General features: G+C 36.6%; 1 protein-coding gene across 4 annotated transcripts in view; it reads left to right on the top strand.

The window, feature by feature from the left end:
- Positions 1-3,866, top strand: part of NTRK3 (neurotrophic receptor tyrosine kinase 3) — a 453,812-nt gene extending 449,946 nt beyond the window's left edge. For all 4 annotated transcript variants that reach the window (XM_074295106.1, XM_074295104.1, XM_074295105.1 and 1 more), the window contains 2 exons: positions 187-345; positions 3,521-3,866. In XM_074295106.1, the coding sequence (XP_074151207.1) occupies positions 187-345; positions 3,521-3,706 (345 nt within the window). In that variant the 3' untranslated portion in view covers positions 3,707-3,866. The remainder of the gene's footprint in view (positions 1-186; positions 346-3,520) is intronic.
- The last annotated feature ends 16,815 nt before the right edge of the window (positions 3,867-20,681 follow it).

Raw genomic sequence — 20,681 nt, 5'->3', positions numbered from 1 at the left:
ACATTTAGATTTTAGATAGCAATGATTCCATAAACCTTGTGTTTTAAGTTGCATATAGCTATGACTTGCATGGGATCATAAGTGAGTTATATGATCTTGTGGGTGGGATATGTGTAGAAATAACAATCCAGAAAGGAATATAGTTATTTATTCACCATATGAATTTCTTTCTTTGTTTCCTTATAGGTGGGAGGTCATACTATGCTACCAATTCGCTGGATGCCTCCAGAGAGCATCATGTACAGGAAATTTACTACCGAGAGTGATGTCTGGAGCTTTGGGGTGATCCTCTGGGAGATCTTTACTTATGGCAAACAGCCTTGGTTTCAACTCTCAAATACAGAGGTACTAGTTTAGACTCATGTTTAGGGTGGGGGTAAAAAGGTGAGATAGAGAATGAGGGAGGATTTGGGTATGAAGAACCAAGAGAAATTAGAAAGGTAAAGGGAGGCTCTGGATCTTGAGATAATGTTCAGTGGGGAGTAGGAGTGAAGCCAAGCCAAGCCAAAATAAAACTAAAGAATGAACATGAGGGGAGATACATCAAGTATAGAATTACAGTTGCAGCGACTTTACAGAATAGACGAGTGATACATTGTTAAATAAATGGAGAAGATGCATCCAGACTCATCATCTGATTCTTTATACCCCCTAAGTCTTCTTTTTGCTTGTCCGGGTGAGAATTTAATTTAATAAATTTAATAAAATTTAGAAAGACCCAATGAATTCTAGCTTTCCATACACAAAAGATCTACAGGAGGCTTGGGATCTTTTGTGAGCTGTTGTGGAGACCAATTAAGGATTCATTTGAGGCTTAGGGCAGGGTTTCTTAACCAGGGATCTGTGAACTTCCTTTTATTTGTGAATATGTTTTAATATAATTGATTTATTTTATAATCCTCTCTTTATTTCATGTATTTGAGAACATTATTTTGATAAGAATTCATAAGCCTCTTCAGGGACTATGACATACAAAAATGGTTAAGAACTCCTACTCTAAGAGGAGCTTAAAAAGCTAGTTGGAAACCATCCTAGACTTCCTCATTTGTAGATCCAGTTCCATGGGGGTAATCCTAGAATCAGGATAGTCTGATGGGTCTTTCACATTGAAAATAGACCAGGTCCAGGGAAGGCATTTGAGGGCAGCTACTAAACTGTATTCTTAAAATTGGATTGATCCAGAGCTAACCCCGTTTGACCAATTTAGAACTATACTGGCCACCAGGACCATTGTACACATGGAGAATGACTTTTCATCTGCTTTTGTCTGTAGGATGTCCACAAGAAAGTACATTTTTACTCAAATTCTTCTGAAATTTCAGAAGTGTTATTCCTTTCTTTCTGAAAACAGTTTGTTTTTTGCCCTCTAAGTACCTTGACTGCTTAATTAAGTGAGTTTCAAAGAAGAAAACCAAGGTGTTTTTTTAAATCTCTGATGCCTTACCATTCACAAGCTCAGTAGGGCTTTTCTTTGTTTCCCAAAGTAGCACAAACCATTTTTAGAGCCTTTAAAAAAATTAAAGATTTGATGGCAGGAGCTATTTATTATGGTGGTTTTATGAATTATTATTGTTTTCCTGGGAGAGAAAACACTCACATATATATACATATATTCATTCATTCTCTCTCTCTCTCCCTTTCCTTCTCCCACCTCTTCTTCTTTCTTTTTCTCTCTCCCTCCCTCCCTCCCTCTCCTTCTCCCCACTCCTTCTTCCTTTTTTCTCTCTCCCTCTGCCTATCTCACTTTTTCTCTCCCTTTCCTTGCCTCTCTGTCTCTCTGTCTGTCTCTGGGTCTCTCTCTGTCTTTTTTCTCTCTATCTCTGTCTGTCTCTCTGTTTCTCTCTCTTTCACTCAATTATTTTACAGCTTTTGTGTGGAATATTTGGTGCCAAAGTCTCTGGCCTGTGGGTGTTAGATTTTTTTGGCACAGAACTCTTCCATAGTATCATAATGTTGACAGGAAGAAAGTTGGTTCATGAGAGCCAGAGGAGCCCAGGAATAATCAATCCCCAAGATGTAGGGAATACTTACTTTTCTTCCTCCTTTCCCAGCTTCAGGGCATGGACTAGGTCATTTTTTATCTCTAAGTCCCCACAGCCGGGCACAAACAAGTGCTTTCAAACATGGGTTGCTGTGAAATGAAATGCTTGACAAAAGTTTGGCATTGAAACCAATGCCCTGTTCTTCATTCTCTCCCTCTCCCCCATATCTGGTTGAATGTCTGCTGGCTATCTGTACTTCCATAATCTGCAGAGAAGGAATCAAATATACTCTGTAGTTAGTTCACCCTCATGGAATGACCAAATGGAATAGCCCCATACTGGAGGGAAAAACTCAGTGTTTTTCTTGGCATTGGTGTCCTGAGCTAGCTAAGGATGAAGCCTCATGTTGGTATAGCTAGTTAGGGGGTCCAGTAGATATTACAGGACAGCTGGAAAAAGCACAGCTGTGGATCAAACAGGTTTGTCAAATTATGAGCCAAGATGGATATCCTAGGCTGAATAGAGGGTGAATAGAGGCATTGATATAGTTGAGATTCTCTGAATGGTTATTTCTTGAAAGTTATACACATGCATGCTAGTGGCTGCATGTGTGTACAAATACACATTTAGAGGATGACTATATTATGAAACATGAGGGAATTTTTTTAAATGGGAGGCAGGACTTATATGAAAGATACAAGCTGTAAAAATGGAAAGAACAGAGCTATGAAGCCAAATACCATCACAGAGATATGTTCATATGCAAGCTCTACATCTGCAGAGCAGAAAAAAGAATGACTTGGGTCTAGGGATGGGTCACACAATAACTGGAGCTAAGTAAGCTACTCTAGATAAGTTCATGGAGTAAATGAGCCTTATGAAAGGTACTAAAAAAAAAAGATATGTAAGTTAGTTAAAATATTGGCATGGCTTGAGAATGAGTGCAAATTATGTGTTTATGGGTATAAGCAAAAAAATATGTGCCTTGGTGGACCAGAATTAAGGTCAAATGGACCTTTAGTTGGAGGTAAGTGATTTTGGGGTCTTACTCTTGGTATATAAGATGCTGAGTGGCTTGGTTAAATGTTCCTAACTAAAAAGAGTTTTTTAGCAAATGTATTTGGCATTCTTGAGGGCAAAAAAAGAGGAGAAAGACCAAAAAAGGTAAAGGATAAATAAGGAAGGGTTCAGAATGGGAGCTTAAATGTGCTGCAGCTCCAAGAAGAAATGAGAAAGTAGTATGTCAAAGTGAGATGGAAAATGGAAAACTTAGAAAACTGAAGAAGAAACATGGTACTTATTTCATCTCATTCTTGGTATATGCTGTGAAAAAAATATCAGAAAAATCAGTGCCTCTCAACCCAAATCAGAAACAAAATGGAACCTCTAATTATAATGACTTTTTTTGGTTCTTGGAAGAAAATGTTTAAACATTATTTTTTATGGTTATAGGTATGGAAGAAAGGTGCAAATCTTTGAAATCTGGAATCTCTAAAGAAATTTCTTCTTCCTTTATCTTATTTGTTTTTCTTTTTTAGGTCATTGAATGCATTACCCAAGGTCGTGTCTTGGAGAGGCCCCGGGTTTGCCCCAAGGAGGTCTATGACATCATGTTGGGATGTTGGCAGAGGGAACCCCAACAGAGGCTCAATATCAAGGAAATCTACAAAATTCTTCATGCTCTGGGGAAGGCCACCCCAATTTACCTGGACATCCTTGGCTAGTGGTCAAAAATTCCTTCTTTGTCCCTGCCCTACTTCTTTCCTACCTGCCCTATTTCCCATTTCTTTCCTCCCTGACTGAAGCAAACATCTTCATATAAACTCAAGTGCCTGCTACACATACAACACTGAAAAAAAACAAAAAAAAAACAAACCGATAACCTGTAAGGCAGTTTGGTGCATATATGTATATGTATATGTATGTGTGTATATATATAAATATATATATATGTATATATATTTATATATATACACACATACATATATAATATCCGCAGAGATACCTTCCACACCAATACAGAGAGAAGCTGCTGTTACAGAAAGTTATGACTTAAATAACAACAACAGAAACATAGAAAACCTTAAAAGTATTAAAAAGAATGAAAAATCCTTTAAAGCTGTGGCCCCAGCAACTGGCCCCTGCTGTGTGTGCTTCTTCTGTTCTAGATGTTCAGAGTTGAAGACCTTTGACAATGCAGAGAGACAATCTTCTTGTTGGGATGGGAAGAGTTGAATTGGGGTGAGAATCCTGCTGCTCATGTATGATATGCACTGAAGGTTTGAATAGGATCCTGGGGTAGATGGCTCCTCCCAGGCAAGAGAATCACACCAGAGCAGTGTTCTCTGGGAATTCATCCTGTTTCTACCCTAATTCCCTACTCTAAACTCTATTTCCATCCCAATGTTACCACATCCTTTTCTCTTTTCCCAATTCAGGACAATTTTCTAATTTACTGATTCTTAAACATAGACTTAATGTTTTGGGGGACATACTATCATGATCCCTACAGGAAACAAACAAAAAACCAACAGCAGAATACAAAATCATGGCAGCGGCAAGAGGAGACTTTGGTGTTGGCTGGGCTCAAGTTTTTTGTTGGACTTGGAAGGGGTTTTGTCATCTATCCTCTTAAGGATTCCTCGCCTTAAAGAACCATGGGAAAAGATTTGTCTGTCCCTATTCCTATCCCCAAAACAAAAACAAAAACCTGGAAATGCCATTATTGACCATCTCTTAAAGAAACAACTTTCACTTTCCTGTCCTTTACATTTAGGTCATTGGAGAGTTGTTGTTGGGAAAACAGCTTACTCTGTTTTGTCCCATTTATGTGGGTCTAACAAACTGCAGTTTTAAATCAAAACAAGTCTTAGTTCCTTGTAAGTTATATCCAGGTATGTCTCTTTAGGATATTCTCTTTCCTGGGTCTCCTCTCCTTTCATTCTATTCCCCCTTTTCCACTCTTTCTTTCTCTTCCTATCATTCAGATACATGCTAAATGTCAAAATAAGGAAAGGGGAGATAGGTCACGACAAAGGCCAGGACAAAGATGTGGCATTTGTAGGAGAGAACAGGGTGAAAAAGAATCCATGGGGGAAAAAAACCTATTGGGCACCTGCACCCAATCACTTTGCCATTCTCTTCACGTTCCCAAGCCCCTGAAAGGATTGATGCATCTGCCTTTGAGCTGTTGTGAAAATGCACCGGGTGAGGAATAGCTTTTGTGGGTAGGGAGGGGGAGGGGAAAAAGCTTTTTCTAGGAGATATTCAATGAGTGGCCTCTGCAGCAGCCTTGGCATCTTAATGAGGACAGAGCCCTGACCAGTGAGAGGAATGAGTGGAGCCTGGGCAAAGGGAGCAGCTCCTCCTACCTCATTGCCGGTGGAATCATTGCCTTCCTGGGTATTATTGTGGGATTGACAACAGTCCAGAAGAGAGAGAAGAATACTTGTCTTGATAGGAGGGAATAATGATACTGTTCCCCTATTCTTTCTAAATTTCAAATCAATTACTAGCCCAGTACTACCTAGGAGACTGGTGAAAATCTTAACTGGAGCCTCAGTCTAAAAGCTGGGGAAACTTTTCCTTCCCTGCTCTTCTAAGAACACATCTGCAGCCCATAGCATCCTGTCAGCTGATGGCAATTGCTTCTAATCTGGAATATAAGAACCCCCTGTGTAGGAATCAGGGCAAATGATTTTATTCAAATAGAAAACTGCTGTACTGAAATGGTGGAGAGTGAAACTGGGGCTGCTCAGCTGGATTTGAAAGCAGAAGAGGCCAGCCCAGAGTTTGATCTGGTTTCTGCTTATTGTGATGTGGCCAGAAAGCTCCTGAAGATGATTGGAGAGTTTTCATAGATGAGTGGGGGCAAAATCCCACCTTGTAAAAAGAATACTTTGTTGTTTTTATCCTATTTATCTGTCTGTTTTTCTCTGCCCTTAGAAGCCTTGTTAAACTCTGGGCTCTCTAACTGCCCAAAAGAAAAGTGCAATGTTGCTATTGTTTGTTTTTTGGTAAATAAGAAAAGTATTCATGGAAAGGGATAAAGGGGGTGTATGAAGAGGGAAGAATCAAAGGAGGTGGAAGGAAAGCTCTTCATTCCAGGAAAGCCACTAATGATTTCAGGTAAAAATCGTATATATGCTCCTCTTGCTGCCCACCTCCCAGCAGATATCTTGGCCTCTTTTTTTTTTTAATTGATGTTATTTATGAGACCTCATGTTGATCAATGAATGAGTAGGGAGAACAAGATTCAGAGTTTTTGTGGTTGGATCCTGCAAGTGAAAGAAGAGGTTTTAAGTTGATGCTGTTTTGATACTGTGAGTAATCCCTGGTCTAATGAAAGAATTATGTTCCTTTAGGCTTGTGGAGCCTTGAGAATGAGATTAAAGTGATCAGCTGACCCTATCCTTCCATTGCAGTCAAAGGATGGGACTGGAAATGGATGAGAGTGGAAAAATGCCAGAAGCTGCTTTCCTCCTGTCCTTTGACTTTGCCACCTACTGCTAATTCTAAGTGGGGACTGAATGAGTTGTCCATTTTGACGGTTGAGATGCTCTTGGGAGAAACTGATAAATGTCCATATGTTAGGAGTGAAGAGAAGGAAAGAAGCAAGAAGAGGAAATAAGTAAGGTTATGTAAAATGACAGGGAATTGTTTTGGTGTTACATGGGGAAAGCTTAGGAAGGAAAACCTTCTACTCATCAGACAAAGATAAATTATTGAACCTCTTCAGACTTTGGTCCCATAGTTATAAAATGAAGACATTTGACTTTTTGATTTCTAAGAACTCCTCCATATCAAAGATCCCATGCTAGATCATATTAACTACTGTTTAGTCTCCTGTCCCATGTGCTGCTTCTTTCCTTGAATTCCCCTGCCTTGGTCAAGTTTCATTATTTTCCCCCCTATAACTGTATATTGAGATTAAACATGTTATTAAAAATGATTTCTTCTACTCAATCCCAACTTCCTTGCTGCTTCTAAAAAGATACCCTTTTCCACATTTTAAAAACTTAATTTAGTTTTGTGAGAGTGTTCCTGATTGAAGTTTCTGAAATTTTCAAAACACAGGAGCTAAATTCTACTTTTCACTAGCATCACTATCCCTCTTTAATAACTGAAAAATGACATCCCTGAAACTATTTCCTATTGGAGATAGTGTTTGTGACTTTATAAATCTTCCTTATTTGAGTTGTGCCCTGAGCCCCACCCTGTAATTACATGCTTTGACCTCTGAGTGGAGCTTAAAGGTAAACCCTAATACAACTTGGGGCCAATGGAATATAGCTCTTTGAGCTTCTTTCACCCTGCCTGCCACATACAAGCTGTTTCTTGTGACAGGCCTGACACAAGAAAGGACGAAGTTCTCTGTAGTCCCCTCCTTGCTCCCAGCCCCCAAGAGAGCTGTCACTTAATTTCCATGGTGCAAAGGAATTAGCCTCTAGAGCAAAAATGAGTCAATTTAGAAAATAAGGGAGATACACTAGAAGAATATAAAGTTCAGAAATGAGACAGTGGGGTTTAATGCAAAAAGCATAAGTATAGAAGTCAAGAGATCTGCTAGTAACTAATTGTGGCTCCCCCCCCCAATGTCTTCCTGTGCCCTCACTTTCCTTTTCAATAAAATGGAACAAGTTGTACTAGAGAAGTTCTAAAGTCCTCAGCTCTGAGAATTCATGATTCAAAAAACAAGTAATATGCTTTGCAGAGGCCAGAAATACCATATAATATTGGCTTTTTGTTTTTTTTTCCCTCATAGAAAAGTAAAGAAAATAATTGGAATTTGATGCTTTTCTTTGCTTTTTCTTATGGGTGAGGAAAACATGGAGTAAGGCAGTTGTGAATAAGCAAAATGGTTTCAAAATTTTAATAATAAGTAATAGTTGACCTTCATCCCACAATTTTAAGGCAGCTCTTTCCTTATAAAAACCCTGTGAGGTGAGTAGTGCAAACATTATTTTTTCTCCTATTTTACAGATAAGGAAACTGAAGCATAAAGAGGTTAAATCGCTTGGCCAAAGTCCCCCACATAATAAGGGGCAGAGATGAGATTAAAAATAGCATTCAAACAGAGCTCTGTTCTCTTTCCCACTATACCCCACTGTCATGGCAGTGACTAGAAGGCAGGTAAAGATAGGGAAACCACTGACATTATGATGTATTGGTAGAGTGAATAGGGCAGTTGAGTACTTTTGGTAACTTTTTTCTGTGTTTAACATTGATTCCCTCAATAGGCACATAGCTATACAAATTATAGAGTAAGTTCACTTAATATGCAGTCTTTAGTTTCTGGACATAGCTATTTTGGTCCCCAGGGTCCTATTCTAAGATTGTCTTTAAAAATAGCCAAGAAGGGGAAGAATACAACCAATTTGAGGGTGGCAAAAGGAGGCCCATATATGTCTATGATGTTTTTAGAAACTGTTTCCAGCTTAAGAATTCTTCCTCGTTCACTCTTCTAAAGTAGAATAGTATTTGTTTTATCATTCTTCTTGCAGTGCAACTTTTAATGTATAGCTTTCTTGAACATTGAGTATGGCAGTCCTGACACAATAGTCTCAATTGTCTCTTAAGATGATGGTGGTATCACCATTGTCAACTTTGTTTGGGTGCCAGTCTTTCAGCTACCCTGGCTGACTATATTTGCCATTCTTAAAATTCCTCTCTTCACTTCAACTTTCTCTGTCTTGACTTTAATATGTAAAGAGTATCCTGTTGGCTTTGACCCTATGAACCTTGTGGCTTGATTTCTTAAAGCTTCATTTCCTTCTACATTAAGTGAAGTGGTTCCTCCTTCATGAGTTTAAAGGGAAACTCCTTTTGTGGAATAGAAGATTTTCATACTTGTTCTCAGAAATGCTGAGACATTGGAATAGATTTTAGGAAATGCAAACTTTTAAATGTCTCAAGACAACAAGTAGCTATCTAAGATATGTCATCTTGTAATAAGAAAAAGCTATTTTGTAACATGATTCAATGAAGACTTATCTGGAGGTGTAGCCAGAGGGACTAGATAATTTCCTGGAGTCCCAAAGGATTCCAGCAGATAGGAAAAGCAATTTTAAAGGGCCAGGAAGTCTAAACCACATACCAAATAGAAGTCTTATTATCTTGACAATGATCAATGTACCTTGATCATTGAATAACAAACATTCTACAATCAGCCTCAGAAAGTGTCCTCATCTGACTTTTCAACCTGCCTTGTCTCACTAGGCTATTTATCTGCCTCATCCTTCCCATTGTGAATATGACAGTGGCAGGTGTTATTCCAAGTAACCCCAAGCTTTTGTCCACAAGAAGGATTGGAAGAGAGAGGAGGGAAACAATAATTATTCTTTCTGAAATCTAAGGATTGAAATTCATTCTTATCAAAAGTGGAGGTGGCAAATACCAATACAACTGTTCCAAAAGTCATAATTAATCATTGTAAAGTGTTTTTCTTTTGTTTTTAACAATCTTTTCTTAGAGGATGTATTCTTGTTGCAGAAATGTTCTTTATTTGTCTGCTGTGAGTTCATTCCTCTTGCTTGCTTAAATTTCTTTCCATCTGAGGAAGAAGTCTCTGTTCCAGTCCCTGTATTCCCCACTCCCATCTCATTCTTGTATGGTGAGACGGATACTTTTACTTCAGGAGTCTTTCAGTGAAAGAGGAATGAATGACAACATCACTAAGAGTGACAAAAGCTTCCATAGGTTCATTTGAGAAAGGGAAGTGGGGAACCAACAAAACACCTCTGTAATTGATTGTAGTATTATCTAAGCCTCCTTTTCTTTCTTTATGCGCATGCGCACACACACACACATATTCATATACACCCCAGCTTAGAGTGATCTCAGATGTTTGTGTGGGCGTGGTAGGGGTGGGATGTGAGAAGACTGAATTTTTTTATTGAGCTGAGGCCTGCACCTTATTCAAGTTTAAAATAAACAAAATACTAGCTTCCATTTCCCCAAATGTCATGGGTAACACTAGTCTGGTTTTGATGTGTGTGGGGGGAGCAGAGAATATCTTAAATCAGTGAATTGTATCATTGCTTTAATCTTTCAGAAGCTGGGTCACTGGGGCCTTCTTTCTTCCTAAGTTATCAATTCTCTTTTCTTTAATGATATTGTCCCCACTTCAGAATTTGGAGCAGCCAAAAGGGACAAAAAGTTTAAGATAGGTCAACACAAAGTTGTTTGGCATGGTGTAAGCCTGTATACAAATCCACTCCTATCTTTCTTTTCTTGCCAACTTGGGCATTTCTTCTAAGAGAACAAGATCAGAAGAAAAAGCCAAGACACCTACCTTATTTCCCAAAATTCTTATGGGTTGTAGATCAGTAAAACTTAATAGAAGGCAGGTGTACCTTAGAACTTTTTTAGTTCCATCTGAAATAAAACTCATGGAAATGGTTCCTGCAATCAGTAAATAGAGCACAGAAATACTAAAATTACTTATTCTTTGGGGTTATCTTATTAAAAAAAAACTCTTAGGGGAATCAGTTTCCTGAGACAATCATGGCCACAGATGTCTGACTGATGATTGTCCATTTTATGCTGTTCTCAAAGTAGAGAGTACACTATTGAGGTGATACCTGTAGAACATCATAGGCCAAGTAAACAAAGAAATCTGACTTAGGTTATTTGATTTTTGTAGTCAACAGTAAAATAAAATTTTTCTTTTTTTTTGTTAACTTTTTTTTACCTTTGTTTCCACACTCTTGCCTTTGTGGGACTGACAATAGGACTTGTTAAAATAAGTGTAAATCTTAATGCGAGGTGAATCCCAGAACCACAAACAGTTTGGACTTAAAACAGTGAGAAAATTGGTGCTGAATGATTTGGCACACAAAGCAGAAAACTTTCATTTCCTTCAGGCAGGATGGAATTGACTGTTATATTAAGACTTCAGAAGGAGCACTGCCCTGGAGTAATTTCAGTGCTGTCAGACAATGTTGACATCTAGATTAACCTCTGTGCAGTGAATTTTACAGCAAAGCTCATTGAGATGCCTGGGCTATATCTCTTGTAAATCCCATCCAGAACCCATGGTGGTCCATCATGAAATCTTCCTTTTTTTTACTTTTCCCACCCATTGATCTCCTTGTCATTAGACTGTCAAAACTATTGGGGCTCTAGAATCAAGTTGGGGATCTGGTCTCCGGAGCAGGAACTTTCTCAGACCATCATGCTGAAACCTGGCTTTCTAATCAATTAGAATGATGAGTCCAAGGAAGCACAAATTGGGGGATGAAAGTTAATCTGCTGATGACAAAAAGTTTGTATTGCATATCCAGATGCTTGCTGGAAAGAAGAATGATTTCAAAATAATTAGTTAATTGTATGACACCAACTTCTTTCTACTCTAGAATTCAAAATGCTCCATCTTGGAGATCAATTTCTGAATGCAATATGCTAGTTATTGAAACCAACATTTTTTGAACCAGCTTGTATATACATCTTTTGGCACAGCTAGCTAATGCAGATGGACTTGAGTTATTAAGCAACCATTCTAAAGTTCCATCCTTCTCTTATGGCAGAAAGTAGCACCCAGATCTCTTCTTGGTTAGAAGTGGATGTCTGAACAATAGAGGGCTTATGAACCATAGTAAGACTTTTTTGAATATAGTTGCTGATTTTCCATGTCATCATCACTGCTGAATTCATAAAATTGCTGGATACTGTGAAACAAATTGAATGAATACAATGACTGATCTAAACAATGCATTGGACCAAAACTTTTGTGGACACTTGGAATAACCTTAAAGACTCCGGAAAGGGCTTGAATCTGGGCTTTTAATTATCCTTCAGGTTGCAAATATCTCCAGAAAAACATACAAGTCTTTGGAAAGTAACCTCAGTAACCTTAGACCATAATAATCATTTATGGAATCCTAAAGAGCATTACTCCAAGATGTTTGCTGAGTTGCCTTTAAAAAGTTGCCCTACTTTTCTTTTCCTTTAATGCATGGGAATTTCTACTGATATTTCTGTTAGGGAAAATATTAACATCTAACCATGCTTCCAAGGAATGGTATTTCATTTTTAGATAGAAAATAATGCAACATGTCCAACATCATACTTTATTTTAGATGCCTGGTCATTCTTTATGGGATGTCATATAAATGTATTCACTGATTTAAATTCACATGGCTTATGTTAACAATTTTATGCCTATGGTGCACATGTGTGTGTAGTATATTTGGTGACAATACCTATTTTTTTTATTTTTATATTTCAAAACCAGGCTTTTGCCAAGCACTGCTATTTCTCACCTCTTTTTCATTTTTTTATGCTTACTTGTCTTTTAAGGGACACTAAATTCTGAGTTTCTCAGCTCCTCATGGGGAGAAAACCACCTTACTTAGAGATTCATCTGATGTTTTCAGGACAACTTAAGAAGGAGTATGTTATGATATGAAAAAAACTGGACTAATGATCAGGGGATCTGATATGATAATGAATAATTCTCTGTCCTTGGGTGCAGTGGTGCAGTGGATAGAGCACCAGCCTTGAATTCAGGAGGACTCGAGTTCAAATCTGGTTTCAGACACTTAACACTTCCTAGCTGTGTGACCCTGGGCAAGTCACTTAACCCCAGCCTCAGAAAAAAAAAAAAGAATAATTCTCTGTCCTTAAACAAGTCAATAATTCTTTCTGGGCCTCAGTTTCCTCATCTCAAAATGAGGGGGTTGGACTAGATGATCTATAAGGACCTTTCCAATTTTAATATTTTATGATTCTAGGAATTACCACTTTCTGTAGAATATATTTCCATCTAGCCAATATTATCCAACAGCAGGGATGGCACCTAAAGCAAGTAGTATTAGGAACTTTTAGACCAAGTTTAATAAACAGAGGAAATATTTATTTCAAATAGAATTACAAAGGAAAATAAAGCATCTTGTAAACTGGTTCAGACAAGAAATTTAGCTTACATGTTTTAAAAATATTGAACTAGAACACCAAAACATTTATCAGACTTTAGCTGAACTACTATTTAATTTAGTATAAGATTCTGCTACACAAAACAGCACTCTCCATGACTCCTTCACTGAGCAGCTGAAGCAGAGGGTGTGAGGGGAGGGTTCTTTGTATTGAACTTCTAACTTATTTTCCATCCAGTTTCAGAGATTTGCCATCTAGAGAAAATACTACCTCTTGATCAGGCATTTAGAGTCATGTTTGGTTCCTTCATAGAGATGATGTGAGGACCTACTCAGCAAAACAATTTCTATATCTTATTTTTATATAGAGTTAGTCTGGGATCTTTGTCCATCCTGATCCGTCAACACATAGGAAGATATTTGGTATCCATCCTAATGCTTTTCAATATACCATTTCATTGCATGAAAATTTGGCTACCCTTTTCAGAGTCCTTAACTCCCAAGTTTAACATCTTCCCCTCTGCTAAGTTGTAAAAATACATAGCATTGAAGTAGGAAGAATCACTTCATTAGTTCATATTTTGTTCTAGACTTCATAAAAATAAAAATATTTTTATTTTTCTAATCAGGCAGATAACCTTGGGGTAGAGTTTGACAATAAATCAGTTAAAATAGCACATTCCTTCTTTCTGAAATCCATCATATCTTTCTTTGTTTATATTCCTAGAGTCACTATCATCTGCACATTTCTTTTCCCTGAAACATTCAGACTGTTCCTCTTACTTTTAATGAAGAATGTTAAACCAAATATTAGGGTTTTTCCCTTGTCACCTGTTGACTTTGATGAATGGCCTGTATTCTCAAGGAATGGCAGGACTACATGACAGAAAGTGATTTACCTCATTAATGGAGTGACTGTCGTGGTAGTATGCAGATTTGTTGAAGGCATTAGCATCTCATAAAAATGACCTTTTAAAAATTAAAGAACAGATCCTCATTGTGACAGCATCAACCATGTGATTAAGGCAAGCTGATGCATGCTGTGCTTACATGCTCCTTGTCTTGGAAACAGAGGTGGAAAAGGTGACCTGAAGTCATCTAACTCCTTGCCTCTGGTTATCTAAACAATCCCAAATGATGTATAGTATTCCTTTCCTTTGTCTCAAGGACAATAATCTGATTCATTATCTAACTACTTGTATCATTAGAAAATTCTGTAACATATCTAGCCCTAATCTATTTTTGTAGCCTTTTAACTACTAGCTCTTATATCAGCCTAACATTATTCTTGTACAACCCATTCTAATATTTATAGGGTTGGCATATGATACTGAAGTTTCTTGATTTCTGCATTTCCCCCTCAGTTTCCTGGGAAGGATTTTATCTCTATACATGTAGGCTTTGTCACTGCCTAATGAAATGGTACTTATTCAACTGACTTTCTCAGAAATGAGAAATAAAGAGGCTTTTTGCGTGATATTATAACCCTGCCATTTTGTTCTGCTAAGAGTGGAGGTGTACTTTCCTTCCAACATTTAGTTGGTTTTAAAGATTTTCATAAATTTGTCATTCTTTTCTTAAGGTCATGTTATCACCATCCATTCAAACATAAATGGTGCCTTAATAGTGAGACTTAGTAAAAGCTTTGTTAAATTGTTTTACTAAAGGAAAGTGGTTGGCACATCTTGTTCCTATGTTTAGGACTTAGAGCATAAATTCAAATTTAGTACTATTCTACCATTTTCAAAATCATTGTTTATTATCATTCCTTTTAAATGATGTTTTCCTTTTATTTAATGTATAGGAATACTTTGTGTATCTTACTGGCAAATAGCTAGTTTTTTTCAGTTAATTGATGAAAAGTGATGGGAACTAGTAAGTGCTAATCACTACCATTTCTGAAAATATGTGGAAAACATAAACTGAAAGAATAATTCTTCTATAAGTTATAAAAATCATCAAATCTCCAATTCATTCGTAATCATGTGAGTGAACCTCCCATCTACAGGTACACAGTTGAAAATTAAATCATCAAAAACAATTTCTTTTCAATTTCTAAGCTTTAAATATGACATCATTAATGACCTTTGAGCAATCCAAGATGTCTGCAATGTCATTGAGTAATTTTTGAAACAACTCCAAATTATTACTATCTTATAGAAACAAAATTACCTTGTTAGGAAAGAGACAAAAATCCTGGATGGTGAGATGTGATTAAATATATTACGTCCTTTGGGGTATTGCATGAATTGGACCACTGACTATTCTAAATAGAAATGAGGAAGTAATCCATTCACTTGTTTAAATTCCACTTGACCCAGATTTTAAAACCTTTTAGATTTCCAACATTCTCTCCAGCTATGAGATATTGACCTTGGTTATTTTTTTTTTGGTAGGAAAATAGCACTTAGGTCCCAAAGGTTCTGTAGATTATTTTCCCAAATAATCTATCATTAAAAAATCAGTCATTTGAAAAAGGAATCCAAATTGAATTATAACTAAGATTTTTAAAAATAAGGATGTGGAATTTTAGAATCCCAGCTAGTTCAGAAAGATATTTTATAATTCATTCTATAAGTCTTGAAGAGATAATCTTTTCAAAATAAAGCAAAGGCTTGCCTAGGACAATCTGCCTCAGTGTATGATTTCTTAGCAACAAGACTGATTATTTAGAGATTTCAATGGTATCACTGGAGAAAGAACTAGGAGGTTATGGCAAATGTGAGATAATATTTTAACAGGAACAAGGAGAACTTGTTTTGACATTTTTTTCTTGCTCTGGCTGAGAGTTTAGCATTTCTTGGAGGCCAGCAGGCTGTTCCATTTGCAAGACCAGATAAGATTGCTCCAGGTTGGTAGTACAAAACAACTGCTCACCCAAGCCAGTGGAAAATGGAGGTAATCATCAGTGACATATACCCTGCTGCTATTGCACTGTAGTGTCAAGTTGCCTGCTTGATTAGTTCTATGTTTTGGAGGAAGAAATGTTTCAGGGAAAGTTTCAGAATGTAACAAAAGCTAAGTAACTTGGAAGAGGACAGTTCTCACTTAGAAAATCCAAAGGTCATTGCTTCCCTGACAAACTTTGGTATAATCAGGGGAAGAATAGTTTTCATTTTCATATCTATTTTGCTTTCCCAAATTTCAAGGTGGGTGAAAGTGAACAGGTGGATAAGGGAATTGTTTATGATTCCAGAGCATAGTAAAGCTCTGCTCAGGCTCTTGGAAATGTAACTACTGAATTAGGTCTGGAGAGATAGAAAATATGTTAATTAGCATTTGTTTAGATTTCTCCTCCCTCTCAAAAAATTATTGCTAAACCATATCATAAAAATATAAATTAGTGCTACCTTTGATATTTAGAATAATCAATCAGAGCAAGCTGCTCAGTTCCAAAGATGCAAGATACTACTTGGTCTAAATCAGGAAATAAGTGCTTAGGAAATTGAGTGTAGAGATTGTTTTGATGACACATAAACATCAGAATCTTGCCAACTTTAGTCCAAGGGGAAAACATGGCTCCTACATAAGGTCCCTGACACTTCAGTGACCAGTTTTTGCCTGAATCAGTATTAAAAAGTGGGCATTGAAATAAATATGTCTTGGAGTTCATCACCGAGAGTCTGAACTGCTGACAATTTTCCATGTGATAGATTAGACTTTTCCATTCCAGAATGGTGAATACTGCTTATGGATCATGATTGTCTGTATTCAGGACCAAGGACAGCAATCTCCCCTCTTGAAATACTGTGTTTTCTACCCTCACCTTACTGGCAACCAGAGAACAGGCTTCTTCTTATTCGTTCTTCTAATCTGCTGTTTCTATCACATTGCCCAGTTATGGGAGCTTGGGAAAATAGAGCTGAAAGACAGAGATCAATTGAGATCATACTTTGGCACTCTTGTCTTTAGAGCTCCTCCCAGGGCTCAACTGACTTGTGGATCACAACATTAGGAAAATCTTAATACATACACTGAGAATTTGTATATGTACACTTTTCTTTCCCACATGTTTTTCACAAGGTAAAAATATACTATGAAGACAATATTCATTTGGTCAACTGTTAGGAGATTTGACAATATTCCAATATTGTTTTGATAATCTATAAACATAAAAATGTTTGTAAGGAAATCAGAGGATCATTGTTTTGAGTCTAGTCAGTCATAGTCTTCCTCTAAATACTTTTCAATATAAGAGTTTTTTTATGAAATCATAACTAATTTTTTCTTACTATTTCTACAATGACATAGTCATTGAATATATTGAAAAAATAAGAACAAACAACTCTTTCTACATGTTGTCTCTACTTTGGGACTATCTAGTCATCATAAGCAAAAGAATAAATGGATGTTACCTTAAAGTCCATATTACCTTCCCCTGATGACTTTGCAAATGCAGCATGTAGAATCTTTCTCAATTCATGTCAGTGAGATTTCTCCACTTGGAAGAGGAGACAATTGGCTCAGATTTCATCTTAAGAACCATCTTCACCATAGTGTTCAAATAAATTTCAATGAAATTGTCTTTTAATCCTATAAAGCACCAAATTCTCTCCCTCTCTCCCCTTGGCTGCCTGTTGTGTTTCTCTAATAAGATACTATTCTGAATGCTTCCCAATAGAGTAGTTGCAGCATTTTGAAATGTTAAGATAGTCCTATTTGGTTATTCACTTGGTAAGGATCAGTAGAACATAAAAGGAGACAGCAGCTACATCCTAAAAATGAACTGATCATTTATAATCCTGATTTCTAAACCAAATCTGCAGTTCTGGATAGGAACTATCCTTTCTTTTTTCTCCTGTTATTTTGGATGAAATTTAAATGCAAATCAAATTTTTCATAGGAACATATGTGCATATATTTACATGTGGAGGGGGGAGGGTTTAGGAGAGATTAGAGAAGCCTCTAATTAACCTCTCTGTGATTAGGTGAGGTTATTGTATTTAAAGGTAGGAACAATTGTAGGTTTTTGAAGGCAAAAGTATATACATACAGTTTTGAATGATAGAAAATTAGGGTGTTAATCATAGGAGGAAAAAAATGTTATAGGGATAAAGAGGAAAATGTTTTCAACAGGATAGTAATTGTAAAGAACAGGTGGCAAGGAAGTTTCAGGTTAACTGGGAATGACACAAGGAAACAGACCAAGAAACATTTGAAACCTGGAAAAGATAATGGCAGAAATTTAAGGAAGGGATAGACTGGAAGATAAAGGCCTCCAAATACATTCAATATTTATGAAAAGTCCTGAAGCTTCCTAGGGCTGATTTAACCCTCTGATCTTTTATAGGTCAACTAAGTACTTATTTCAGGTTCCCTATAGCATATACCTTATAAACACCAAAGTCTCAAATTTTTCACTGACAGCCAGAATTAGCTGCCAGAAGTGTATGTTTTTTTCCCTATGTGAAAGGGACTCATTTTCAGGAGAAGTGTCCTTTAAAAACCCAGCTAAATCTGGAAGTAATTTTTTGCATGAGTGGCTTTTTACAGATAGACTTAGTACAGAACAAAAACTTGTGTTAAACTAAGTACTACTTTACATACCTTATTTCAGAAGAAACGAAGGATTTATTGCCATGTAAATGATGTACACTGATTTGTTTCCTACTGGACATTACATGTCCTGTATCTTTATTCAGCCTTGTGCAGAAATGTTTCAATATCTGAAGAATCAGCTGGTACCTGCTTCAATGCACTAGGAGATTAGTATATACTCAAAAAGCAATTTTGGGAATGAAGTTTAGGTGCTGTTAAAAACCAATCACCGCCCCCATGTTTTCTGTACTAAATATATTTTAAGACAGTTATATCTGTTAGCATCTGACTAGGTATGTATGTGTGTGTTAGTATGTATGTATCCGTTTGAGTATTTTTCAACATTTGTACGATTTATTGGTCTTTGGAGGGATTATTTGCATTAAGAAACTTACTAAGAAATTATATGTAAATGGATATGTACATGAGCGTATGTGTGTATGTGTATGTTGAGTATATGTGTGTTTATGTTTTTGAAACCAAGTCAAACCCACCTGCACATAAATATGCCCCAAATGCAAGTTGGTTTAGAGAAAGGTTGAGCAATGTATACAATCTTCTTTAACTATGGCTGAGAGATCTTTTGGAAACATGGGTAGCATTAGAGATGTGGAATGCTCAACTGGATTTTACCTGATTTATTTTCATCTCAAATTATATTCCTAGGTTCTTGTGTATAATTAGGAAATATTCCTCTATGATGCTTATGTGTACTTTCCAATTCTCTGAAAAGTTAAGAACCTGACTCTTTCCCATCCTTTGGATTCCAAAGTAGCTTATTTCAAATTCAAAATTGAGATTTTTTTTAGTAAAAATGTGTTTCCTGCCTCTTCCTTGAGGTTATGTTTATTAAGCACTTTTCCTATAATGAGGAAGAAAACACTTGGATATGCCCTATTCACCTGTATATTGGCCATATTTGGAGCATCAATTTTGTCATATGTAAAAATGCATGAGCCATCTGAAGATACAGTAATGATTGCATTGGCCATTGGATAACAGACCTATGGTCCAGGTGCAACTGTTATGTGAAGGTGGCCTTTATGTGAGTAAATATATTAATATTATCTTGATAAGATACTCCTGGGGTGGGGGGGAAGTGCTCAACTTAGGTTAAGGGATGTGTTGAAAAGGCAATGTCCCACCCTTTCTCCTTTTCCTAGCTCCCTTTCACTTTCCCCAACCTCAAAAGAAAACAGATAATTATTTTTTTAAAACTATTAATAATTTATGTTTAGTACAAAGGATGATTTAATGGCATCACCAAAGGTCATTTCTTCCATTAGACATCTTCTCACTCTGCCCCCTTTAGTCATCAACCCATGAGACCATCTGTCACTCTCATGCTCACCAATCCCAAAGTAGACATTTACTCTTTGGGTTCTATCAGAATTGGATTTAAAGGTGGGGGCAGAGATTTAACAAAACAGCACTAACAAATACAAAATTCTTCACTTTCAAACATTAATTGCTGCAAATGAAGGCAAACTCCTTTCTTGACTCTTGTTTAGAACGCCTTTTATACATATATATGTATATATGTGTGTGTATGTATAGAAATATGTATGTATATGCACATGTACATGTATATATGTATATATCCATCTCAAATATAAATATATCATGTGAGAGTTGTAAATATTCCTTGACCATCTGTCTTCCTCATAGTATCATATCTTCAGTGTTATGTTAACGACTCCATTTATTGATTGATGAAAATGTGTGTAAACCTGTATCTTCCTGACATAGTTTATGTAGAGTCTCTTCTCAAATAAAGAACAAAAAATGATTCATTGTCTTTATTTTTATTTATCCTTCAGTGGTACAGTGAATCAAATCTAGGCATATGGTGGGAGGGCAGGGTAGAGAAGATATACACAAAAGTTGTATGGCCTAAGAGTATCAAAAGAGGGGAAATACTGATTTGCTGACTCTAAGAGCTGGTTTTGTATTCCCAGTCTGATGTTTTAAGAAAGACAAGAAATTTAGTTAGGAAGAGTTTTGCACAAATCATACTTATTTTTCAAGACACTGTAACATTTGAATTATTCTTATATATTCATATTTATGTACAAATTTTGACATAACTTTCGAAAATGAAAGCATTGTCTTAGCAATAGGAATGGACTAGCTAGCCTTTGGGGAACCACTTGACTCCAACAATTCTATAATATTTTGACTAAGATAATTTAAATCTTTTCCCAATTCTCGTGGATCTCTCTTTTTTTTCATGGTAGGACCACTTAGGTCAACTCAAAATCTATCATTCTATAATTTTATGAATTCT

Source organism: Sminthopsis crassicaudata, chromosome 2, assembly GCF_048593235.1.
Source record: "Sminthopsis crassicaudata isolate SCR6 chromosome 2, ASM4859323v1, whole genome shotgun sequence".
Classification (NCBI taxonomy): Eukaryota; Metazoa; Chordata; class Mammalia; order Dasyuromorphia; family Dasyuridae; genus Sminthopsis; species Sminthopsis crassicaudata.
Note: the sequence above shows the minus strand (reverse complement) of the source record. Positions and strands in the feature narration are given on the sequence as shown.